The sequence below is a fragment of the Dreissena polymorpha genome, chromosome 4 (assembly GCF_020536995.1).
Source record: "Dreissena polymorpha isolate Duluth1 chromosome 4, UMN_Dpol_1.0, whole genome shotgun sequence".
NCBI lineage: Eukaryota > Metazoa > Mollusca > Bivalvia > Myida > Dreissenidae > Dreissena > Dreissena polymorpha.
Genome location: NC_068358.1, coordinates 84434691 through 84462636, shown reverse-complemented (window position 1 = coordinate 84462636; position 27946 = coordinate 84434691). Strand labels below are relative to the sequence as shown.

At 38.1% G+C, this 27946-nt stretch overlaps 1 protein-coding gene across 1 annotated transcript in view; it reads right to left on the bottom strand.

Annotated features, from left to right (window-relative positions):
• LOC127879206 (mediator of RNA polymerase II transcription subunit 16-like) overlaps positions 1–27630 on the bottom strand; it is a 40728-nt gene extending 13098 nt beyond the window's left edge. Inside the window, exons 1-6 of the mRNA XM_052425911.1 lie at positions 27383–27630; positions 22112–22283; positions 18116–18208; positions 17287–17424; positions 10890–11164; positions 8422–8758 (exon numbers count right to left, since the gene is read on the bottom strand). Coding sequence (XP_052281871.1) covers positions 8422–8758; positions 10890–11164; positions 17287–17424; positions 18116–18208; positions 22112–22283; positions 27383–27516 — 1149 coding nt within the window. The 5' untranslated portion in view covers positions 27517–27630. The remainder of the gene's footprint in view (positions 1–8421; positions 8759–10889; positions 11165–17286; positions 17425–18115; positions 18209–22111; positions 22284–27382) is intronic.
• Between the last annotated feature and the right edge of the window lie 316 nt (positions 27631–27946).

The following is a 27946-nucleotide window of genomic DNA, read 5'->3' as shown; positions in this document are numbered from 1 at the left end:
TCTAGGATCAACCAGGCTTGAGTCCTTCTTATGATATAAAAATTTCACTTACCCACTCAAATGTATGAGTGAGGTTGGAAGTCTTATGAGAGATTTTTTTTTTATAAGTTGACTGGCAGGGCAATTTTTTTCTGGTTCGGAATATTATAAATAAGTGCATAAACTCTTGCCTCACTGATGGAAACCATAAACATGTTCCAGAACCAATATAACAAGGATATCAGTGAAACTGATGGATGCTCCCCAATGATGCTTTGTCGATATATGGGTTAATAGTGTGGAAAAAAGTGAAACCTTGAGAACATCTAATATTAACCTCAGTGACCTTGACCCCAGTGACCTCAAACCTCATCAAAAGGTAGAGGTCCATGCAAGGTACTGACATGCCAAATATGAAAGAGATCGGTAAAGTATTGAAGGTGCTATGAGAAACTGTAACAAAAGTCTGACGGAAAAATCTATTATTAGATTTGGTGCCCTTGACCCCAGTGACCTCAAACGTCATCAAAAGGTAGAGGTCCATGCAAGGTATCTACATGCCAAATATGAAAGAGTATTGAAGGTGGTATGAGAAACTGTAACAAAAGCGTGACGAAAAAATCTATTATTAGCCTTGGTGACCTTGACCCCAGTGACCTCAAACGTCATCAAAAGGTAGAGGTCCATGCAAGGTATCTACATGTCAAATATGGAAGAGATCTGTAAAGTATTGAAGGTGCTATGAGAAACTGTATCAAAAGTCTATTATTAGCCTTGGTGACCTTGACCCCAGTGACCTCAAACGTCATCATAAGGTAGAGGTCCATGCAAGGTATCTACATGCCAAATATAAAAAAGATCGGTAAAGTATTGAAGATGCTATGAGCAACTGTAACAAAAGTGTGACGGAAAAATCTATTATTAGCCTTGGTGACCTTGACCCCAGTGACCTCAAACGTCATCAAAAGGTAGAGTTCCATGCACAGTATCTACATGCCAAATATGAAAGAGATTGGTAAAGTTTTGAAGGTGCTATGAGAAACTGTAACAAAAGTCTACTATTAGCCTTGGTGACCTTGACCCCAGTGACCTGAAACATCATCAATAGGTAGAGGTCCATGCAAGGTATCTACATGCAAAATATGAAAGAGATCGGTAAAGTATTGAAGGTGATATGAGAAACTGTAACAAAAGTGTGACCGTACGGAAGAACGGAAGTGCGGAAGGACAAACTGGCACCTTATGCTCCCCATATATATATATATATATATTGTTGCAAAATACAGATAAACTGCTTTCCACTAATGTCATCAGCTAGGTACCACTTGTCATTGCTTGTTTCGCCCTTTTTAACCTAGGACAAGCTCTAAGTGGCGGGCGGCAGTGTTGATCAGACACTACCCATTAGTGGATGGCTTCCAGCTACTGGCGTTCCTCCTTAGCCACAGCCAGCTGGAGCTTCTTTCTGCTGCCTGTGATACCTTCTTAATGGCCAGCTTTCTCGCCTGTCCCTCTATTCCCATATCCTGGAACATCTTTCCCAGCGATGGTGCAGGAAACCCTCTGCATCCCACTTCAATCGGGTAGTTCCATGCTCTCCACCCGGCCTCTCTACATTCCTGGACGAGATCTTCGTACTTGGCCTTCTTTCTCTCATGTGCCTGAGTACATCTTTCTTCCCACGGGACAGTCAGCTCTACCAGGATGATCTTCTTTGTCTTTCCGGAGACCATCACAATGTCTGGGCGTAGGGTAGTGTGGACAATGTCTGGAAACTGCAGCTGTTTCATAAGATCTGCCCGTAGTTCCCAGTCATTTGTGCCGTCTAGGATACTCGGATGTCCTCCCTTTGTACCCTTCATTACTGTCCCTGCTGGTACAAAGTTGATGTGCTTTGCCCCTGCATGTACTCGTGCCTTCTTCTTGTGTCTCTCAAGTGTATCCGCTACCTCTCGGAGTACCTGGTCATGTCTCCAGCGGTATCTCCCCTGGGCAAGTGCTTCCTTACACGAGGACAAGATGTGGTCCAGGGTAGCTCTTCCTCCACATAGGGTGCATTCTGCTGTTTCTATCAGCCCCCATCTCTGGAGATTCACCGGTGTTGGCAAGACATCATAAACTGTCCGGATCAGGAACTGCAGTTGAAAAAACTGGTACTTCCAGATATCTGTCCATGACAGTTTCCTCCCTGTTGTCTGCCACTTTGTCCAGCTTCCCTGGCTCCCCATCTGGACTGCTTTCACCTTTCTTATCTCTTCTTCTTCCTTTCGGATTTCGCTCTGAACAAGTTCTCTTCTTTGGACTGTTGTGGCTGAACTCCACTGTTGTCTAGTGTTCAAGCCGAGTCCCTGTCTACCTTGACAACTTGTTCCCACTATGTCTTGATGTCTCAGTCGACTCTCTGCCTGCTCAACTGCATTCGATGCTGACCATCTTCTTCCAGTTCTGACCTCTATCCCTGCATTTCTAATGCTCATGTCACTAGAGTCTCGTAGGGTCAACACGAGCCTTGCCTTACTAACTTTGTACTCCTCTACAATTGATGAAAGAGGGAGCTGCAACATTCCGGTTCTGTTGTAGAGTCCAATACTTGTCATACATGATGGAAGTCCGAACCATCGTCTCAGGCTCTTGTTTATCATGCTTTCCAAGCTATCAACCGTCGATGTTGGGATCTCATACAACATTAGTGGCCACAGAAGACGGGGCAGGAGGCCATGCTGGAAAAGCCATGCCTTGAACTTCCCTGGTAGGCCTGTTCCCTCGATCTTTGCAAGCCCATTCCTCAGTTGCTGCCTGATGCGCTCTGTGTTATTTCTGCTATCACCCAGTGTGGTGTCAAACCATTTACCCAAGCACTTGACGGGGTTGTCAATAAGTGATGGGATATCCTCGCCCTGTACCCTGAGTGTTGTCTTCTGCCAGACTTTACCTCTTCTCAAGATAAGAAATCTTGACTTCCTTGGTTTGAAGGCCATTCTAGCCCATGACACAACATCTTCAAGGGCTGATAGGATCCATCGAGCTTGTATGTGGGACTCTGTTGTGATAGTCAGATCATCCATAAATCCCCTCTGTGGTGGAAGTCTGATATCTGTCTGGGTCTTCGGTCCCCTTGACTCCCTGTCTCCGGCTTTGATGATGAGATTCATAGCGGCGATGAACAGTACTACTGACACTGTGCAGCCGGTTACAATCCCCTTCTGAAGCTGTATCCAGGATGTTGTAAAGTTCTTTGTTGTGAAGCGCATGTTGATGTTTCTGTAGTAGCTTCTGACAATGCTCTGAATATGTTCTGGTACATGGTGGTGTTTCAGAGCAAACTCTATTACCTGGTGGGGTACCGTGCCATACGCATTTGCTAGATCCAGCCATACAACTGTGAGATCTGTCTTGTTGATCTTAGCTTCCCTGATTAACTGGCTAATAGCGCATGTGTGTTCAATGCAGCCAGAGAATCCTGGAACACCTCCCTTCTGTGCTGATGTGTCAATGTACCCATTACTGGTCATGAATGTTGTAAGACGCCTGGCAACCACTGACATGAAGATCTTGCCCTCCACATTCAACAATGATATTGTCCGGAACTGTCCAATATCCTTGGAAACCTCCTCCTTTGGGACGAAGATGCCTTCTGCTCGCTGCCACTCCACAGGTACATCTCCTTTACGCCAGACCACCTTCAATAGTTTCCACAACCGTCTCAGCAGTTTTGGGCATGACTTGTACACCTTGTAAGGTATTCCATTTGGGCCTGGTGCTGACTTGGATCTAGCCTTCTTGATTATATCTTGGACCTCCTTGAAGGTTGGTTCTCCCTCAGTAAATGCAACAATGGGCATGGGTACTGGGGCTATGCGTTCATGTCCCTCCATCCGCATATGTCTCGCCTGATCAGAGTGCGTGTTCTTCAGATGCTCTTCAACCTCCTCTTTAGAACAATTCAGCTGTCCCGCTTTCTTCTCTTCAAGGATTTCCTTGCTAAAACCATAGGGATTGGAAAGAAATCGTGATCTTTGTCTGGCCTTCTCCCTTCTGGCTTTTCGTATCCTTTCCGCTTTCCTCAGGTCTTGAAGTCTGCGTCTGGTGTGGTCTCGTAGTTCCTGTAGACCAATTTTCTCTAGCTCTGATGCCTGTCTGTACTGGTTCCCCAAGTTGCGAAGGTCCTTCCTCAACTTCTCTATTTCTATCTGCCGTCTGTTCTTGGCGACTGTAGTCTGCTTCCTTTCCGATGGTGTCACCCCAAATCTTTCCTTCCCGACTGCATATATCAGTCTACACATACTCCGCAGTTTCCTTTCTACTGTTCCAAGTAACACCTTTTCCACGATGCCATCTACATCCTCATCAAACTCCTTCCACTGTTTCTCGTTCATAGCTGGCCATTTGATGCGCTCTAGTCTGTCATCTGTACGACTGCCCTGGCTACCAAGATCATGTTCTGGTCTTGTAGGCTTATCCACCTGTTCCACCTCAGATTCGTGGAGATCCTCAGCACTGTGGTGTTCTTCCTGGCTGTGGTCCTCCTGTGTCTCACCAGACAAGTCTGTGCACTGTCTCTGCTCCGGATCAGGCTGACAACCCTTCCTAGACCGGTGTATCTTGAGACCCCTGGCATTCTTACAGATTTTCCCGCAAACACACTGAGCTGTCTCTGTATAGGCCTCACCTGTCAATGTCCGTTGTACTAGCCGTGTCGATTCCGTTGTGTCCGTCCTATTGGATCTCTCTTCCACCCCCCCTCTCGGAAGACCCTGGGGGTATCTTTTTGTATGTCTTGTTGTAGCTGTTCTGTGGGTTACTCCTTACGGAGTCATCATCTTGGGGTGCCGGCCCTTGATGCCCAATTCCAGTCTCTCCTGGATGTCCACTGTCTCTCCAGTTGTCACCAATCTATTCCTGGTTGTCATCCAGTCTTTCCTGGAAGTCACTGATTCCTCAGAAGTCATGTTGTAAAATACAGATAAACTGCTTTCCACTTATGTCATCAGCTAGGTACCACTTGTCATTGCTTGTTTCGCCCTTTTAAACCTAGGACAAGCTCTAAGTGGCGGGCGGCAGTGTTGATCAGACACTACCCATTAGTGGATGGCTTCCAGCTACTGGCGTTCCTCCTTAGCCACAGCCAGCTGGAGCTTCTTTCTGCTGCCTGTGATACCTTCTTAATGGCTAGCTTTCTCGCCTGTCCCTCTATTCCCATATCCTGGAACATCTTTCCCAGCGATGGTGCAGGAAACCCTCTGCATCCCACTTCAATCGGGTAGTTCCATGCTCTCCACCCGGCCTCTCTACATTCCTGGACGAGATCTTCGTACTTGGCCTTCTTTCTCTCATGTGCCTGCGTACATCTTTCTTCCCACGGGACAGTCAGCTCTACCAGGATGATCTTCTTTGTCTTTCCGGAGACCATCACAATGTCTGGGCGTAGGGTAGTGTGGACAATGTCTGGAAACTGCAGCTGTTTCATAAGATCTGCCCGTAGTTCCCAGTCATTTGTGCCGTCTAGGATACTCGGATGTCCTCCCTTTGTACCCTTCATTACTGTCCCTGCTGGTACAAAGTTGATGTGCTTTGCCCCTGCATGTACTCGTGCCTTCTTCTTGTGTCTCTCAAGTGTATCCGCTACCTCTCGGAGTACCTGGTCATGTCTCCAGCGGTATCTCCCCTGGGCAAGTGCTTCCTTACACGAGGACAAGATGTGGTCCAGGGTAGCTCTTCCTCCACATAGGGTGCATTCTGCTGTTTCTATCAGCCCCCATCTCTGGAGATTCGCCGGTGTTGGCAAGACATCATAAACTGCCCGGATCAGGAACTGCAGTTGAAAAAACTGGTACTTCCAGATATCTGTCCATGACAGTTTCCTCCCTGTTGTCTGCCACTTTGTCCAGCTTCCCTGGCTCCCCATCTGGACTGCTTTCACCTTTCTTATCTCTTCTTCTTCCTTTCGGATTTCGCTCTGAACAAGTTCTCTTCTTTGGACTGTTGTGGCTGAACTCCACGGTTGTCTAGTGTTCAAGCCGAGTCCCTGTCTACCTTGACAACTTGTTCCCACTATGTCTTGATGTCTCAGTCGACTCTCTGCCTGCTCAACTGCATTCGATGCTGACCATCTTCTTCCAGTTCTGACCTCTATCCCTGCATTTCTAATGCTCATGTCACTAGAGTCTTGTAGGGTCAACACGAGCCTTGCCTTACTAACTTTGTACTCCTCTACAATTGATGAAAGAGGGAGCTGCAACATTCCGGTTCTGTTGTAGAGTCCAATACTTGTCATACATGATGGAAGTCAGAACCATCGTCTCAGGCTCTTGTTTATCATGCTTTCCAAGCTATCAACCGTCGATGTTGGGATCTCATACAACATTAGTGGCCACAGAAGATATATATGGGGAGCATAATAAATTTAACACAGAGAAACTGCACTTTCAAATCAATAACCTCAGGGGCAAAAACAAGTAATTGTTGAGTTCAGTGGCGCTTCAGTTATGGATGACACTGCTTTAAATCAAAAAGATTATTATTTTATTTATAAAGTGACAAAGAAACATGGCAATGTTAATAAATGTTTAATGTTTTAGCAATTATTTTACTTAAAATACTTCTGCAAACCAAAGACTAGGTCTTCATGTCAGCTACCTAAACACAAAATGTAAGCCCAATAACTCCATCCACACTCAAGTTATCGACCGAAAAATAGTTTTTTATTTTCAAGATAAGTGACCTTGAATTTGATCCAACAGGTACAAAATGCAATCCACAGCTAGGTCTGCATTCAAGTCAGAAACAAAAATCAGAACAAACTCAGGCTATTGAGCAGAAACAGTTCTTCTATCTAAAATGAAGTTTATAAGAATATCCCAAGCTAGGTATCCATGCAAGTTCGCTACATCCTTAGTTTAATCAAGATGGATAAATGCAAAATAAAGTTATGAACTGGAAACCTTTTGTTGCTGCTTTTCAAATATTATTAAAAAAAGAACTTGACCTTGATGCAACTGGCCCCAAGGGCAATCCCATGCTTGGTCTTCAGGTTTGCTACCTACACAATATCAGTGCAATACTTCCAACCCAAAAAGTTTTTAAAGCGGGACTGCACAATTTTTATGTGTGTTAAATTGTAATATATTGATACAAATATGTTACAATAACACAAAATAGGCAAGACAAGTTAAACATTGAAGACAAATTTCATAAAATGTAGCAAATACAAATTAGCGCCCCAGGCAGATTGTGACGAAGATATTTTGTTCATATTTTCCTACAATAACCCAAGCATTTGTTTTTTTATTAGGATCAGAGTCAGTTTAAGTGTCATATGAATAGATATTGTTGCAGGAAATTAAAATGATCCGTAAAACAAAATTTAGATTCACATCGTACATGCATGATATACATGCTGGCGAATTCGACTGTACAGACATTTTCGATTTCAGAATTAAATATCTGGCTAATTTCGCATTTTTCTACACATATTCTTCTTAACTTTTATTTTTATTTATATTGAAATATATGTTAAATAAGTTTTTTTTACACATTTTATATAAAGTCATAAATATTTGACAAAATCAGGCAGTCGTCTTTAAAAAGAAAAAAGGTTTTTCTATAATTAGGAATATTTTCCTTGACCCAACAAGCCCCATTAAAATCCCAAGCAGAGTCAATGGAAGTTTTTGATATCAAACATTTAATCAAGATCAATGCAAATTTAAGTTATTCATATGGAACCACCTGTTTAATGCTGCCCCTGTGCCAGTGATAACCCAATCTAGTTACCAGGATTTAAACTGAATTGGAAAACAGCACTGAAAACTTGGTCATAAAGACAGTAAGATAGGTCTTTCTGTAAAGAATTTAATTAAATTTTTGTACATTTGTATCAATGAATTGATTTTATTATTGTCCCCTACCAGTTTCACCGGAGGGGACTGATGGTTTTCGCTCAGTGTGTCCGTCTGTCCGTCAGTCTGTAACACTTTTCTTGATCCTGCGATAACTTTGAAAGATCTTCATATTTTTTCATGAAACTTGAAACATGGACAGATGGCAATATGGAGATTATGCATGTCATTTCATTTTGTTCCTACGTCAAGAATTCTGGTTGCTATGGCAACATATAGACTAGAAATACTGCTGAAAATGGTGGATCCTGCACACTTTTCTGGATCCTGCAATAACTTTAAAAGTTCTTCATATTTTTTCATGAAGCTTGAAACATAAATAGATGGCAATACGGACATTATGCACATCAATTCATTTTCTTCCTACGTCAAAAATTATGGTTGCTATGGCAACAATATAAAAATAATTCTGACAATGATGGAGCCGGTAGGGGACATATATTGCTTGGCAATAGTCTTGTTAATATTAAAATAAAATGAAATTCAAAAGAAATTTACAATTTCTGTGATAAGCGTGGTATTTTCCTCTTAATCTTTCGCTCACCTGAAAAGTGTATCTATGAATCAGCTGTATGGTTCCATCCCTATATGCTGTGGCTATATAAGGTAGGAAACCACTCATCTCTCCCACGTTGCGGGACATGGGCAACCTGGGACCGGCCAGGCATGACAGCTGGGAGGGGTGGGGCAGGGTGGCCTTGTGCATCCACTTGTGGGTCTTGATGGTTGCGTAGGGGCCTGAGTTTAGGGAGAACATCTTGTGCTGTGGCAACATTTGCTCCAGGAGCTGCCATACCTCCAGACTGCTTTGGCTTGAGGACCCGCTGCTCACAAACAGTGTGTCACTGCTCTCAGAGTTCATGAACATCACTTTGCTGATTCTATGAATTAAAAATTATATTCAGCTCACTCTGGGAAAACAGGGTTTAATGCATAGGCTGATCAGGGACGGCACTTTCCATCAAAACTGGATTTGCACTTAAAAGAGTATTTCTTCAAAAGAAAAATTTCATAAAACATACATGCCATAATTTTTCAGACCAATTCCGGGACATTGAGTTAAATTGTCCGGGACTTTTGCGGATTTTCCGGGACATGTATAAAATGTAGCGATATTTGCAGACATATGCATTTTTGGTACGTTTTTTTTTTATTTCGCATCGTTAATTGCAAAAGTTCGAAAGCCTATCCGAAATACACTTGATCGATTACGTCAAATTAAACATTACTACTTCCGTTACTAGATACAAGCCACGTGTTTTCAGTGTAAGCGTTCTAAACATAGATGGTTACGTCACTGCGTTATTGTTATTAAGACCGGTGTGTAACGCGTAGTTGTTGATACGCCTATATTCATTTATAACATTTATATAATAAAAAATACATCAATACAGTACCGTTAGATCGTCAACTCAAATCAATTCACAATACATACAACCAATCACAATAAAACAAATACAACAAAACAGTACCGGTAGATCGTCAACTTAAAATCCGGATAGGATGACGTTTTTATATGCTTACTTTTTTACTCAACTTCTTTGTCGGTTAAACGTGCGAACATAAACTGCTTTTAATTTTTTAATCAGCGATGTTGGACTTCAGATGTGTGAACAACTATCATTTGCCCTTACGCAGCGGGAAATAATGACGTAGTAGATTAAAGTCAATTAACAACCACATTAAACAATGCCGCCTTTTCGGTTTTACCGAGAACGTGAGACAATCGATATGATAACAGGACCCCTGTTAATTGATCGATTTTGACACGTAGCGTAGTCTGCCTATTCGGGTAGGCATTGTCATGGAGACGCTGCAAATATACACAGATTCGAGGTGCAGTTAAGCCTTAGATAAGGTACATGTATATATGGATTTTGTAAATTCCGGGACATTTGACAGATTTCCGGGACAGCGGGACAAGTTCTTCATTTCCGGGACTCTCCCAGACAATCCGGGACGTATGGCATGTATGCATAACAGCAAATGTTAAGCCTTTGCAGACTGTACATGCTTACTTGGGACAGCAATTATTGCACATTCATGAGTTTTCAGAGCAAGGCTCTATTGTATGTTTGGATCATAAGGAGTCAGAAGTAACAATTTTAGTTTATAAGTCTAGAAACTCACTGGACAGGTGGAACAAAGTTTCATAATTGTACACTGGGTTGTTATCTGTGATTGGGTTAACTTGTGGGCAATGCCCTAGATCAATACTTGTACAGTACATAAATGAACTCATGAAAGAACACTAAAAGTAATTTGACAATTGTTTCAGAAAAGCATGATTAATTAAAATGTTGTGAGTTATCAAGGTAAACTAATCAAGACACCGGCAATTCACGATCAGAAAAAGCAATAACATGACTGTTAAACAGAGGTGGTAATTTGAATCTAAGTATTAACAATTTCAACGGGACTTTGTTTGAGTTATCATAGGTTTTAGAGCTATCTATGCACAAGAAACATTAGGAATACGCTTTATTTAAACGAGTTTGGGTTGAGGAATTTTTTTTGGGGGGGGGGGGATTTTGGAACAGATATACATCTAACAATGGTCCAACAAAACATTTTACTTCTACTTTTCTTCCTACAAAACATATTTACTGCACATTAAAGAAGACAGGCTGGTCAAATCTGATTCTGTTTCTGTCTTCTAGGCCTTTATGTTAACATTCAACAAATTAATTTTCAAATTTGTTTTTCCTGAGGTAATTCTGTGCGCATAATTTAACACTTTGAAATGGGCTTTATGAAAACGGCATAAAATCAAAACAGCCTGCAAGTAACTGTTCAGGTTTTATGCTGTTTGCTGTTCATCGGTAATATGGGGTTTGTAAAAAGGCCTTTTAATCTATTAAGAAAGATCTTTCATTTAATTTGATTTTCTAAGGGACTACAAACAGGTAAAACAGCATATCTGAGTGGTAAAGGGTTAAGGGTGTAGGAGGTGTCTCATCTGGATTTCTGATGTAAGGATAAATGAATGTTAAGCACAGTATACATGGATACCTTGTATGGGATACGTCAGAGCTGCTCTCCTGCTGGGTTTTCGTGTACAGACTGGCTCCATTCCGGCTCTGGATGCTGATGTTGCTGCCAGACAACTTCACGGTCACCAGGAAGCACTGGATGCCTGAGGACAGCTGGCCATCACTGGTAGCTATCATGATCTCACCGTTCTCTGTGTTGGCGATGTCGGCCGTCACTTGTCGGAGATGGCTGGGCGCTAGGTTCTCTGTCATAGATATCAGGGCGCCATCTGGCTGCTTAACACCTACACGCACCTGCACGTACAGAGGGAAAAAGGGAGATAACAAGACTATTGCCAAGCAATAAGTCACCTACCGGTTCCACCATTGTCAGAAATTCCACCATTGTCAGAATATTTTTTTTGGTTGCCATAGCAACCAGAATTTTTGACGTAGGAACAAAATGAAATGACGTGCATAATGTCCATATTGCCATCTATCCAAGTTGGAAGTTTCATTAAAAAACAAGGGCTGTTTGTAAAACATGCATGCCCCCCATATGGGCTGTCAGTTGTAGTGGCAGCCATTGTGTGAATACGTATTTTGTCACTGTGACCTTGACCTTGTGACCTGAAAATCAATAGGGGTCATCTGCCAGTCATGATCAATGTACCTATGAAGTTTCATGATCCTAGGCCTAATTATTCTTGAGTTATCATCAGGAAACCATTTCACTGTTTCAAGTCACTGTGACCTTGACCTTTGACCTAGTGACCTGAAAATCAATAGGGGTCATCTGCCAGTCATGATCAATGTTCCTATGAAGTTTCATGATCTTAGGCATAAGCATTCTTGAGTTATCATCCTGAAACCAGTTTACTCTTTCAAGTCACTGTAACCTTGACCTTTGACCTAGTGACCTGAAAATAAATAGGGTTCATTTGCCAGTCATGATCAATGTACCTATGAAGTTTCATAATCCTAGGCATAAGCATTCTTGAGTTATCATTCGGAAATCATTTTACTATTTCGAGTCACTGTGACCTTGACCTTTGACCTAGTGACCTGAAAATCAATAGGGGTCATCTGCCGGTCATGATCAATGTACCTATGAAGTTTCATGATCCTAAGCGTAAGCATTCTTGAGTTATCATCTGGAAACCATTTTACTATTTCGAGTCACTGTGACCTTGACCTTTGACCTAGTGACCTGAAAATCAATAGGGGTCATCTGCCAGTCATGATCAATGTACCTATGAAGTTTCATGATCCTAGGCCTAAGCGTTCTTGAGTTATCATCCGGAAACCATCTGGTGGACCGACCGACATGTGCAAAACAATATACCACCTCTTCTTCGAAGGGGGGGCATAAATATGAAGAACTTTTAAAGTTATCGCAGGATCCAGAAAAAACACACTATTTTCAGCAGTATTTATAGTCTATTTGTTGCCATAGCAACCAGAATTTTTGACGGAGGAACAAAATAAAATGACGTGCATAATGTCCATATTGCCATCTATCCATGTTTCAAGTTTCATGAAAAAATATTTAGAACTTTTAAAGTTATCGCAGGATCCAGAAAAAACACCATTTTCAGCCATATTTCTAGTCTATTTGTTGCCATAGCAACCAGAATTTTTGACGTAGGAACAAAATGAAGTGACTTGCATAATGTCCATATTGCCATCTATCCATGTTTCAAGTTTCATGAAAAAATATTAAGAACTTTTAAAGTTATCGCAGGATCCAGAAAAAATCACCATTTTCAGCAGTATTTCTAGTCTATTTGTTGCCATAGCAACCAGAATTTTTGACATAGGAACAAAATGAAGTGACTTGCATGATGTCCATTTTGCCATCTATCCATGTTTCAAGTTTCATGAAAAAATATTAAGAACTTTTAAAGTTATCGCAGGATCCAGAAAAAATCACAATTTTCAGCAGTATTTCTAGTCTATTTGTTGCCATAGCAACCAGAATTATTGACGTAGGAACAAAATGAAGTGACTTGCATAATGTCCATCTTGCCATCTATCCATGTTTCAAGTTTCATGAAAAAATATTAAGAACTTTTAAAGTTATCGCAGGATCCAGAAAAGTGTGACAGACACACAGAGCGAAAACCATAAGTCCCTTCTGGTGAAACCGGTAGGGCACTAATTAAGCCGAGTAGTACGACCTAGGAGTCTGTTTCTTTAGATTTTTCCTGTTTTCAATAATATTATAGTCATATCATTGCAGTCAGATTTCCTGGTAAGCTGGTTTACCAATATAAAGAGCACAAACTCAAACCAGTAAATGAAAACTAGTCTATTTGAATCAGTGGTATGAGGGGTGTGTGTGTGTGGGGGAAATAACCATAATAATTATTTCAAGACAATCAACACACAAGTTTAGTGGCTGGGTCGGAATCGAAAAAAACAATCCTTGGAATTGCTGTCCAGTGCTGTACCCACTGAGCTGCTGTCCAGTGCTCTACCCACTGAGCTGCTGTCCAGTGCTCTACCCACTGAGCTGCTGTCCAGTGCTCTACCCACTGAGCTGCTGTCCAGTGCTCTACCCACTGAGCTGCTGTCCAGTGCTCTACCCACTGAGCTGCTGTCCAGTGCTCTTCCCACTGAGCTAGGTGCACAATTAAGTTGACAGGCCTTTTCTGCCCTATGCCACGGGTCCGAATATCCGCCCCATTCCCAATGCAAATCTGTTGTTTTTTTCCCAAAATAAAAAAAATTCCCAATTCCAAAATAAAAAATTTTTTTTTTTTGGAAACCTTAAAATATATAAGTTAACTTGATCCAGTGTAGAAAATAGAAAAATATTGCATAATTGAATTATCTGTTGCTTTTAATGTGTTTTAAAAACAGTAAAATATGTTAAATTGATTATTTTAGACTTTCCTTATTTTCCCCAAAATCCGGCATTTCGTGCGAATTTTTTCCCCTCAAAAAAGGCCAGGCACTTTCCCTAAAATCAGATTTAAAAAAACATGCACTTATCACGCATGTTCATAATATTTTGTAAAATTTTAATAACATGTTATCAAAATAGCCGTTATTTACCAGTTAACGGCTTCTTTGAAATATTAGAAACACTATTAACAGGCAATTATTTTTCCCAATTGAGCCAGTTTTGCGATAATTTTTTTTCCCCAAAATGGGGTTTTTCACGACAAGAAAGTCCCAAACATTCCAGTGTGGCGTTTTCCCAAAATGGAGCGGAAAAGGCCTGGTTGAAAACAATAAAGGGAGATTATTTCCATATACAGTCAATCTTGTATTAAGAGACCACTCAAGGGAGTTATCAAAAGTGGTCTCTTAATAAAATGGTCTTTAAATAAAAAAAGGCCATTCTGGAAGAATGCTTACCCTCAATTTTAATCTATATGAAGGATAATCTCTTTTGTCAACAATTATTTTAACTTTTATAATAAAATGAATATAAACACGATACATAAACAATATTTAACTTATAATTTGTTTTATTTTTTCACTTATTATAAATTATCATTTATTATAAATGAATTGTATTACATATTTATTTGCAAAAACACCATAGACAAGGAAATATTTTTCGCATTTTTTTCACCTGACACATTATTTTCCACGTCTTCACTCGCCTTTACGCTAAAGAATGTTCTGAATTTGAGTTTTACCGACTCCAAACTCATCTGCGATTTTACGTGCACTTTTACTCTTTGACAATTCCAAAACCCGAATTTTCTCGTTCAACGTTAACACTTTTTGTTTTGACATTTTAATTTCTGCATGTACGCTTAAGGAAATCTGACTCGATTTTGATACATAATGAGCTGAAAAAATTAAAACAAGTCAATTGAAAACAAACAAACAGACCTGATTGGAAAATTTATTAAGTAAATAACAATGTGATTGGCTAACAAATATCTACTAATTAGTATAATTACAAATTGGTAATGTACGGATATTGACAGATGTTGCCGATTAATAGTTTATTTTCCGCACTTCTCAGGAAATGTTTGTCGCGTACAGTGCATTGTTTCTGCACCTGTTATCTATACTCGAGAAAAATCGGCATTGTCTCTTAACGTTCCACATAGTAAATTATTTAAGCTGTAGACTGTGCGCAATACGTTCCTCTATTATTCAACTCAATAAATTGATACGCAGTCTACAACAATACCGGTCAGAACCGGTCAACGAGACAAAGCATAATGGTTGGTGTGAAAACAAAGCAGAGGTGTAACAGTACATCTTATCGGCTTAGATAAAGAATTAACACGGATTTGTCCCTAAAAGATCAATAGATTAACCACTTTTACCTCCAAGTGGTCGCTTAATTCAAGATTCGGACATCAAAATACACAAAAATCAGCGGTCGCTGGTCGCGGAAGACAAAAGTCGCTTAATCCAATATCATTATATAGCGAAAAAGCTCCGTGGGATTTCAAAATGGTCGCATAAGAAAAAGGTGGCTTAATACAAGTGGTCGCATCCACAAGATTGACTGTATAAACTGATATTTTACTTCATTAACAAAATTTCAAATAAAGGTTGAGTTGTTACTTTAGCAATTTTGATATTTAAATGAAATGTATACCTTGCACATTTGGCAAAACTTACACTTTATTGTAAATACTTATTGAAATTAAATTAGAACAAAAGCAAGTTATGCTAAAAAAATAACAAGAGGGCCTGAAAGACCCAAAGTCCCTCACCTGAGATAACAAGATATGATTGGGACAAATCTTCTGACCAAGTTTCATGAAGAACGGAAAATAAATGTGGCCTCTAGAATGTTAACAAGGTTTTACTATAGCCATATTAGGAAAAATGCCCCGCCCCCTGAGCGCCATGTTTTTCAACCAACCGGCATCATTTTTGAACTCATTCAAGATATTATCGGGATGAATCTTCTGACCAAGTTTCATGAAGATAGGACAGTAAATGTGGCCTCTAGAGTGTTAACACAATTTTACCATAGCCATATAAGGAAAAATGCCCCACCCCTTGGAAGCCATGTTTTTCAAGCAAACATAATTATTTTCGAATTCATCAAAGAGATCATTGAGACCAATCTTCTGACCAAATTTCATGAAGATTGGCCTATAAATGTGGCCTCTAGAGTGTTAACAAGGTTTTACTATAGCCATATAAGGAAAAATGCCCCGCCCCTGGTGGCCATGTTTTTTAGCAACCAAAACCATTTTCAAACTCATCCAAGATATCATTGGGACAAATCTTCTGACCAAGTTTCATGATGATCAGAAAATAAATGTGACCTCTAGTGTTAACAAGGTTTTACTATAGCCATATACGAAAAAATGCCCCTCCCCTGTGGTGGCCATGTTTTTCAACCAACCGTCATCATTTTTTAACTCGTCCAAGATATTTATTGGGAGGAATCTTCTGACCAAGTTTCATGAAGATCGGACTATAAATGTGGCCTCTAGAGTGTTAACAAGATTTTACTATAGCCATATTTAGCCATATAAGGAAAAATGCCCCGCCCCTTGGCAGCCATGTTTTACAAGCAAAGGCTACCATTTTCCAACTCATCCAAGATATTAATGGGACAAATCTTCTGACCAAGTTTCATGAAGATCGGAAAATAAGTGTGGCCTCTAGAGTGTTAACAAGGTTTTACTATAGCCATATAAGGAAAAATGCCCCGCCCCCTGGGGGCCATGTTTTTCAACCAATCGGCATCATTTTTGAACTCGTCCAAGATATTATTGGGATGAATCTTCTGACCAAGTTTCATGAAGATTGGACTATAAGTGTGGCCTCTAGAGTGTTAACAAGATTTTACTATAGCCATATTAGGAAAAATTCCCCGCCCCTTGGCAGCCATGTTCTTCAAGCAAGTTACCATTTTTGAACTCATCCCAGATATCATTAAGACACATCTTCTGAGCAAGTTTCATGAAGATTAGAAAATAAATGTGGCCTCTAGAGTGTTAACAAGGTTTTACTATAGCCATATAAGGAAAAATGCCCTGCCCCCTGGCGGCCATGTTTTTCACCAAGCGGCATCATTTTCGATCTCGTCCAAGATATTATTAGGATGAATTTTCTGACCAAGTTTCATGAAGATCAGACAATAAATGTGGCCTCTAGAGTGTTAACAAGATTTTAGTATAGCCATATAAGGAAAAATGTCCAGCCCCTTGGCAGCCATTTTTTTTCAAGCAAACGTAACCATTTTTTAACTCATCCAAGATATCATTGAGGCCAATCTTCTGACCAAATTTCATGAAGATTGGACAATAAATGTGGCTTCTAGAGAGTTAACAAGGCAAATGTTGACGCCGCACAACGCACGACAGACAAAAGGCGATCACAAAAGCTCACCATGAGCACGTTGTGCGCAGGTGGGCTTATAAAAAATCAATACCTACAATGACAATATTTAACTAATGACTAGTACCTGAATTGTTTTAACTGCCAACACAACTCACCATTCCAGAAGCAGTGACATACACAAATCCCTCCACAAAACTTCCCCCAAACTGTGATAGGGAGGGCGTGAAGCGCATGTTCCTTACATACTTCTCAACATATTGAGTTTCGTTGCGTTTGTCAGGATCAAATATGATCTGCAACAAGAGATGTATGTAAAACAAATAAGACTCCTCAGCATGCAGCAATGTTTCTATGATCTTGACTTTTGATCTCTTGATTTGATAATTATACCAATTTATATTATCATAAGCATTCTCTTAAAAGCAAAGAAAAACATTATTATTATTATTATTTACTAACAACACTTTTAGCAACATTTATAATAAATGATAATTTTAAAAATCCTGACCACTGCTTGGCAAATTGAAGGAAATATACAAGCTATAAAAGAGAATAACAATGTGGTTCCAAAATGTTGATACTTTCTGCATAAAGTCTTCATAACAAAGCTCATGATCAACCTCATTTTTTAGAAAAATTATTGCAAACAGGCATTGCTTTTTATTAAAATGTTTTTTTTGGTTTATAGGAAAATATAATTTCACGAATACAAATTGAAAATAAATTGTTTCAAACAGTTAAAATTATCCATAATTGATAATCAATGGAGAAAATGAAAAGATATTTGAAACTCTAATATAAAATCATGTAACTATTTTGAAGTTATTATTCATTGATTGTCAATTTCATCAAGAAGTGATCACAGTCAATTAATTTTTTCTCTGAAATGAAAAATATAGAAAAAAAAATCCTCTATTGTTTATTTATTTTAAAAGACACTGTCTATTTGTGTATCCTTAAATCACTAAATTCTACCAGATGTACCTGCAGTCCGTTGTGGAACCACATGACTGCCAGGACCTCCTCTCCTGCAGCTGGCAAGGAGCCCACACACTCCCACTGGTTCAACAGGTGGTCCTGCATACAGTGGGATAATGGGGTCATACAGGGGGGGGAATAATAAGAAAAAGGTTATATATGGGCTTCGTATTGAGCAGTGTCTGACAAATTTCTTATTTTTCAGGTAGCCCACTGGGCTACCAATAAAAATATTTGGTAGCCCATAAAATTTTCCTACAAAATGATAAAAGGCAGGTTTTCATCTTTATTTTATTTCTTCATTAACATATACATAATATGTATACATACATATACATAAAACAGCAAGTAGTCTGATGTACACAGTCAATATCGTAAATTAATGTTACAGTACAGGCACCGTGTACGCAAATGTAAATGTACCAAACAAAATCATATACTACATGTAGATATTACATGTATGTGCACATGTATGTGTACTTAAATTCGGACAGCACGTTAAGTCGTAAACGTAAATAAAGCGTTTAGATGATCAATAGGATTGACTCGTATGGTGTTAATCAATGCAATTGCCCTTTTTAACAACAAATACCGAGTTTCAAGAAATCAAGAGTATTAAATCATTTATTTACTTGTGTCCGACTTTAAGTACTGTCCGAATTTACGTATTGCATCCGTATGTTACGACACTTGTGTGCAGTCAGTATACAATACAATAATTGTTTCAATAATGAAGGAACTGATACAGCGTAACGGTAACTATACAGCGTGTTTACATGATATTTTATTAAGAGAAAATGTCAATGCCAAATAATTCGCGAGATACCCCGGTACTTTAGGTGAAATTCACAACGAAACTTTTAATGGAAATTATATGATCTCAATGTTGTGCCCGCTACGAAATTTTTATTTACAAATAAATACACCCACGCCAATTTTCGCGCGCTTTTTATCAGGACAAAGAAATTCATTTTTTTTAATGTAGAATTTTGTGACCTAAAATAGCCGTACACAACGCGTGCAAACCGTGGCAGGTTATGTACGTATGTTGCAATACAACGGTCCTGATTGGGAGCTTATTTCATCATATCTTTAAATAGAACCATATGCCGAAATTCATTTGACACTTTAGAAAATTTCAAACGTTTGTGTTTATGACTCTTATCGTCTATATTACCCACCCATAATTTGGTTTTAAAAATATAAATCGGGCATATATGGGATTATTGATTAACAGTCGATTAATCTAATAATTAATTGACAATGCAAACTAATTAGCAGGTGTTAACCGCGTTAACAAAGTTGTCATTAATATTCATTTTCGGTTTCGTTACCGTTTTGAAGAATCCTCTATTGTTTTGATTTATTTAATGTTTGGCGTCCTTGGATATTTAACGACATCAAAAATGTTGCCGCTATTACTCATTGTTGCGGTTAACAAAGAATTCCAAACTGCGAAATGATGTTGCAGCATGTGCGCCAACTATCCAACCGGCTCTCATTATATTATTAGCAGACGACAAATGTTGATTCTGATTGGATGATTAAAATACACTGTTACTGTTTAAGACATTACCGCAAGTGATCGGTGACTGATTAAAAAATTGATTGCACTTTGTTATCGGATTATAAGCAATACACAGTGTACAAACACATGGTCAGCGTGTTTATTCTACGTATGTCTGTCAATAAACCGGGCTACCGCTCTTATAGATTTATAGTAGCCCGGCGGGCGTCAGCTGGAAAATTTCAGTAGCCCGATGAAAAATTTCGGTAGCCCCCGGGCTCCGGGCAATGGATTTGTCGGACACTGTATTGAGAATACAGGGCTAAATGCATGCACAATCTGCACAGGCTGATCAGGGACAACACTTTCTGCTTTTATGGAATATTTTCTTTATATGAAGTCTCTATCAAGCAAAAATCCAGTTTAAGGGGAAGTGCCTTCCCTGATTAGCCGGTGAAGACTGCACAGGCTGATCTGGGACAACACTAAACGCACATGCATAAAGCCCAGTTCTTCCATAACAAAGCTCATACATTACTATCGTAAACAATACAAGATATTACTTTCCCTGATTTGGGAATGTCATTTTATTAACAGAGAAATATATCAGTGAAATAAATCCTTCTATCACTCACACTATCCTGGAATATTCAATGGCAGAACATACAAGAAAATGAGTTTTGTTATTTTATTATCAGCACTCATGAGATAGAAAGTCAATACATGTACTGTTATTCTCACAGTTGAAATATTGCATGTCTTCTTTTACAGAGATGATATAACACTTGTGTTTTTGTTCATTCGAATTAAAGGCTCTATAAAGGTGAAGATCCGTAATTATTTACCTATTTTTAAATATTTTTTCCGTATTTTATATATAAAGGCAGCGATTTTCCTTGTCCAATTGGGAAAAGTACCCGTACCGGTCCAATTGGGAAAAATCGAGTCGTGAAAACCTCAAAGTTGGGAAAAATCGAGTCCTGAAAACCTCAAATTGGGAAATTGGTGTATTCGATTTTTTGCTCCCAAATACTTTAAAATTGATAAACAAGTGTTTTCAAGCTGTCAATATTATATAAACCTAGGTTCAAGCTATAGAGCTGCAAAGGGAAACTAACTAAATGTTGCTTTAAAAAAAAAAAAAAAAAAAAAATTTTTTTTTTTTTTTTTTTTTTAACTTTAATTGGGAATTTAAGGACAGCAATTGAGAAATTTGTATTTTTTCCGTCATTGGGAAAGTGCCGTTTACCAGTACTTTATAAAGAAGGAGGAAAATCGCTGATAAAGGTTATCAAAAAACAATATGTATATGCTATTTGACATTACCATAAAAATATGAGCAATACAACTTGTTTTGAGCTCAAAATACAGTGTCCTCCAAGTCAATCGTGTTTACAAACAATCAGTATATTTACATCGCTGTTTACTCGGGAAAGTGAAAGTGACTCAGGTCACCCAAAATATATCGTTGATTTTCAATGTTTTCCGGTATCACTCATAAAGTATGTCTCTTCTAATAATGGTCAAAAAGTTTGTAGTGATCTAATTAGTTACTTTTTGCTGGTAAAAAAGTTGTTTTAAATAGAATTAAAAGTGAATGTTCTTTTGGCTATTTTAGCATATGTCACTGCTTTGGGGCTACACATCACGCTAGTTGCAAAGTTGTAAACATTTCTTCCAATTATGAAACGGGTATATCTTCAATACTTCTTGACAACGTTGCACCTCAGCTGTGTTCTTAGCATTTTTTATGCAAGAGTAACTGAAATCCGGTAAAAATTAGGCAAGTTTATATGCATAATAATTTAATTTGTCACCTTTATAGGGCCTTTAAGGTCAGATAGATCTGGGACCAATTCCCTATGAAAATAAGTATATATTTTTCCAAAATGGGACCTAAACATTCCCCATTGAGGGTTTTCAAAAATAAATAATGTAAATTTCAATATTTAATTCATCTCAAATAAAGCTATATAAGTTGAACCTTAGTGAAAATAATATTGAAATCAATTTTATTCACAGTATTATAGTATTTGTTAGCAAAATATCAAAAACGCTAATTTTGCAATGTTAGCCAAAATGGCGCAATTTTTACCAATGCAAAGGGACCCAGCCCCACTCCAAAACTGATAAAAAAAAAACACTGAACACATAATCATGATGAAATAAAAACACATCTAATGTAAAATGATTACTTTTTGATTGAATAGTGAGTTGCCTATTTGCATATAATGTCCATTATTTTACCCAATAGAATTGTGATAATGTTTGTTCAACGTGTATTCCCCGTTTGGTATCTAGTATACATTTGAAAAATAAATTTCTAGTAATGATGAATCAAACTAAAAGAACATCATGCACACACAGGAATAAATTCTTCATTTACTTTTATGTGCATAAAGTTCATAGTGTGTTGGAACCAAGACATGTCACACAATGACACAAACAACACCTGCATATTCAACTAAATCATCATTTACAATCTGAACTCCAACCTTCATGTTCCAAAGATGACACTGCCCCTCTGTGTCTATAAGCAGCAGCTGTCGCCCCGTCGTGTCCCATGCTATATGGAGGAGCTGCTGGGTTATTGTGGTAACGAGATGAGGCTCCCAGGGCTTGTCAATGTCAATCACAACCACCTCATAGTGGCGGTTGAAATGAGAGCTGAGATAAAACACATTTACTGTTAAGAATAAAGTCAAAATTGTACAAAATAAAAGGCATAAAGTTGGGAATTTCGAATCTTACCAATAAAATTCAGCAAATCCAGTAAAGTAATGTAAAAGACCTTTAAGAAAAACATATGTTTCCAATTAAATCTAATTTTCAATAAGGATATGAAAATTTTGTGTGCAGTGCATATGTCAACAATTTTTTATGACATGTTTATTGTATTTTTATTTGAAAGAGTTCCTACATCAAATGTTTAATAATAGCAAAAACCAGCATTGTAGCAGCTTTAAATTCCTACTCTGTATAAGAGAGAACAATTTTTTATTTTATTTAACATTTTATATTCAGAAAGCTACCATTTTCTTTGAGAGAGATTAGAAAATTTGAGCTATTATATTTAGCTCTCAATGAAAAGGTCATTAATTTAAGTTAAAATCAAATATGCACACTTACATGACGAATTTTTAAGAGGCAATATTAAAAGCAACACCTTAAGCCAACAATAAAAATGTCTTTGTTTGCCATTACCTACCCACCCAATAAAATTGTCCCTACTCCAATGATTTTTTAACAAAGCTGTTATATTGTTTGGGTTTTATATGTTTCAAATTCCCTACATCACTCTGAGTATGGTATGATTGTTTTTCAATAATTCCATGATAGGTACTAGTTTTGATTAATTTAATAAGACTTATTCCACCATAGCGACCAATTTACTAAGCATGATTCACAATACTATTAACAAACAATCAAATAACTATGTCCGAAAAACCACTACAACAATACATGTCAGAAGAACGCGCGTATTAATATTTCAAATATGTACGGTTGATTCGTGTTTGGCCATATACTCGTATATCTTCATTTAATTTCTATTCTTCTTGTACATTTTTGTTCTATATCTATAGATATATGGTCAACAATATCTAATAATGAGAAGTAAACCACGATAGCTGGCGCAAGGTTATTGATTTGCATGTGATGCTGCTAAGAACTGCGTAGAAAAAGGAATTTGCTGTCTCATTGATATAACTCTTAATCTTTCATCAACCACAACCACATCAACGCCGTATATCTTTTTAAAAGATATTTCTTGTTTTTCTTAATAAAGTAACCTCCCCTGCAATGTCAGTTTTAAGAGTACAGTACACTCCACGCGTTTTCCCCAATTTCCCTCCATACTCCGCGGGTTTCGACCTGGAGGGAGATTAAGAAAATCCCGCTATACGCGGCGTTTGCATGATTTTGGACGCGGCGGTTAACGATCGGCAAAACTGATAAACCGACGCGGCGGCCCTCGACGTTGGAAACGCGGGGGAAACTCCGCGTTTTACGAGATAACGATCAATTTAATTTTGTTTGACTTCCTGATTTTCAAATAAAATTACATTTATTACAAGTACATACATGTACATGTAGTATAATATTTACAATTAAAAAAAACAACCAAGATAGATCGATCCCGACGTGGTTGTAGAAGTAGTTGTGGTTGTATAGAAAACTCGTTGATTTACGACACACAAAACGTCGTCTTTTAACTAATACTTACCAATTAATATAAATTACAGTTTGCAACATTGTTTTTATTTTGATAATTTAATCCAAAGTTTTCATGTTAGCAGGTGATTTTCTATAATGAACATGTATACAAATGACCAAGGACCCTAAAAATCTCGCAAATCTGTGTGAATTGACAGTTTGACGTAATCAAAGAAAAGCCGCTTCCTGTCTAAAGGCATAACTTACTCAAGTAAACACGTTCAACGAATGCATAAGGAATGGTTTTAATTGTCGGAACAAAGTCTATTCTCTGCTCGCTAATGCATTGATTTTCTCTTTGTTTGTAGGTTATTCCATTGATTGCTAAAAGGTGGTAACTATTGAGTTGATAATTGCATTTAATATTCACAGTTGTATTCTTGTTGCGTCGACATTCTAAACAATGTTTACCAGTAATTATGGACCAAATCGGCAGAGTGACATTCACACATGTTAATCCCTTTTGTCAAAACACCGAATACAGCAGTCTACACAATAGGTCAGTAGACAAGCTTTGCGTGTTTTCATAACGTCAAACACTTAAAATCCAGTTCCGCCCAAATGTCTTCTGTAATCAGTTTACAGTACAATTAGTGTTAAAATAATTACTCTACTAAAATACCGTAACGATAAAGATTCGGCTTGTTCGATTTGAAATTATTTTAGAGGAAATATCAACTTATTCGCGATATAATTTTGTAAATAAATACCAAAGAAACTTTTAACCGAAATCAACAATGTTCTCTGCGCTACAAAGTTTGTATCAAAAAAATCAATACACGCACGCTTTGCAGGAGTATACATTGTACCTTGACCTTGTACATTGCAGCATAATTTTCGCGCGCTTTTGTCGGGAAATATACATGACTGTATATTGGAAGCATTTGTAAACGTCGTGTTAACAATTAAAAATCGTAGTGTGTTTCGGATTACTAATTATTATTCTCATTTGGAAATTTTACGGAACATTTATTCTTGTGTCTTATGTGTTATGATTTAAATATCAATTTGTCAAATGTATTATATTAGACTAATTCATATTGTAAACGTACCTGTGAATTAAAAAACATAATTTTTATACGTATTAATTTTCTATACAATTATCTTTGTACTACAGTATTTAAACAATTTATTATAACAATGTTTTTATTTTTTGGCATGCCCAGTAGCACACTGCTAACGCGGCGTTGCGCGGCGATCACTGATTAGAACGGAAGGTGTCTGCATTTACCGCCTAGCCTAAAGTAATACACGCCGCGGGAATTAGCGAACGCGGCGTAACGCCGAGCGTTTTATCGAGTTCACCTCGCTCTTCCAACGCCGCGTGAACACTCGCTAGCAGAAAAAACCCGCGGAGGACGTTTTTTGGGGAAAACGCGTGGAGTGTACTGTATTTATAGCATGCAAATATTGACATAGGAAAATTGAAAAATAAAATTGAAAGACCTGGCTTTATTCTTAGTGAAGACTTCCAACAGCTATTCTCCGTCACCTGATTACTGTAAATGCTCGATCTTAACATTCAATTTCAATATTTTTATCATAAAAGATAATTAACAGCAATAAAAAACTAGAAATGGCGCAGCAGAGGCCGACACGTATCCCCACGCCACGTTTGACCCAGGGGTGTCCCAGGGTTGGTAAAGGTTCCATGCATAGTTGAGATTGACCGTATTGTCATAAGAAGTGTTCAGTATCACTTTGAAGTAAATTGGTGTAGAAATGAAGAAGTTAATGTAACATAACCTAATTAAATGAGAGAAAATCTCGAAACCTGAACGCGGACCCCAAGTTAAAAAATTTCATGCGCATGGAAAGGTGTTGTCCAGATACACATGGCGATGCATAACAAATATAAAAGCAATATCTCAAGGGACACAGTAGTTATGAGCCTTTTTCGATTTGCGGTCGCAGGAAAATCTCTGACTTCAACCCCAACCCCCATAACTTTTGACCCAGAAGTCAGATCAAAATTCCAAATAGTGCACCATGGCACATATGCTCACAGCTACCATGTGTGTAAGTTTCAAGGTTCTAGTGCTAATAGTGTAGGAGGAGATAGTGGCCAGGACAAAAAGACGAACAGAGGGCGGAGATAACCACATAACCACTCTTTTCCTCCGAAAAAGCGTGGGGATAATAAGCCTCTCTGTATATTTGCCATTATTTAATTTAAACCACAACACAGTTTTGTATGAAAGCACTTTGTTAATGCTATGCGTACAATTTGGTGATATATACTGCATCAGGACTGACTCACGGAACTTTAAGAATATTCATTTGCCATTTGCAGAGTCCAAACATCATCACATGACTTGAACGGGCCAATCAAATTTCAAAGAAGCTTAACACAAGTAGTTCAGGCCACACTATAAAATTAAGTTAAGTATTTATTGTTTCAAATGTCAAAAATTGTTAACTTTAAACCTAATATTAAAACACATAACAAAAAACCCAAACATATGGGTTAATGATTAATTATTCCTTACATTTGCATGGAATGCCATATTCTTGGGCAGCCCGACGGATCGATCGTTTTTTTCTCTTTACCTCAACCTCAGCTTTTAGTAAGTTTTTTGGCAAATAATTCTTGCATTTGGAATGGAATTTCCTTGAAGGGCACAATTATTAAAGATAAACAAGAGCACCGCATAACGGGTGCCAGACTCGGCTGCGGGTGCAGTTTTTAATAAATGAAAGCTTGTCAGAATTATTTTTTTTATAGAAGTTACAGCGACCTTGACCTTTGACCTAATGACCCAAAAATGGGTGTGGCATGTAGAACTCATCAAGCTGCAGCTACATATGAAGTTTCAAAGTTGTAGATTGAAGCACTTTGATTTTAGAGCCAATGTACAAAACTTTGACAAAATGTTAAGGTTTTAGCATAATGCGGACGGCGGACACGACGACAGACACAACACGACGAGCTGGCTATGACAATACCTTGGGTTTCTCCAAAATCTAAGATGAAATGAATTGACGCTGTCTTAGCACTTGAATTCGATTTTAATTAACTGCGTCGCTGTTAAAGGCGATGAGCACAATACAAATACCCCATGAGGGACCCAAATATATCATGAGCTTTTGCATCATCTTGATCATGTGACTTACAAAAACCAGTCAACACGAATGTGGGTAAAAAAATGTTACCATTGGATTTGAAAGCATACTATAGCTTAAATTATTTACCAAACAATGTATTTACTGAGTGTTCAATGGATTTAAATACATGTATTACCTGTTTTTTTTACGAATTTTTTCGTTTTTGCATTTGTGTTTCACTGTATGTCAATAAACAGTAGTGTGTGTGACCTCACTGCACAAAATCACGTGATAAAATCGCGATATTAGAAAGAAGGATTATGTTCGGGCCTTGGAGGATAAATGAGTAAATTACCAAAAATCGATTCCATTCATAGCGAGAGATCTTTTCTGTCAGATTTGATAAGTAGGTCACGCAGGTTTGTTTATGAACAAAATCAAGAGAGGCTAATGAAATACCCCAAGATAACTCGATCTGCGAGTTAACCGGGTTTGAGTATAATTACCTGATTTCATTTTCCGAATGTTTGCAAATTGCGAGGATGTTTTTGCAGGACAGACAAAGACATGCTCTCTCCTCAGAAATCCAGTCCTGGAAGAACGGTTTTTGCAGAGTATCAATACTGTAAACCAACTCCATAATTATACCACGTATTTTACATGAACGCGATTAAATAATAATAAAAAAAATCATTTTCACTTTCCCATCTTGTTGTTGTTGTTGTAGCTGCGCGTTTGGTTGCATGCAACTAATTTGGTAAGTCGGACCAGAAAAAAACGGGTTTATATAATTGTAGAACACTTTTGTCTACACAATGTCTCTTAAATAATCGTATTTATGCTTTCTTTTACTCGTTAGTTAAAGGTTAAACATGTATTTATGTATTTATATTTGTTGAGATTAAATGCAAAACCCGCAAAACGGATGATACAAATTTAGAAGGAGTGCTGTATCGGAAGAAGAAGAAGATAACATGTATAAATCAAAGCGCTGAAAGCACCGTAGTTGTTCGCTGTAATGATAACCCAATATAAAGGAAATTTGCAATCACCATCAAATTAAATGAATA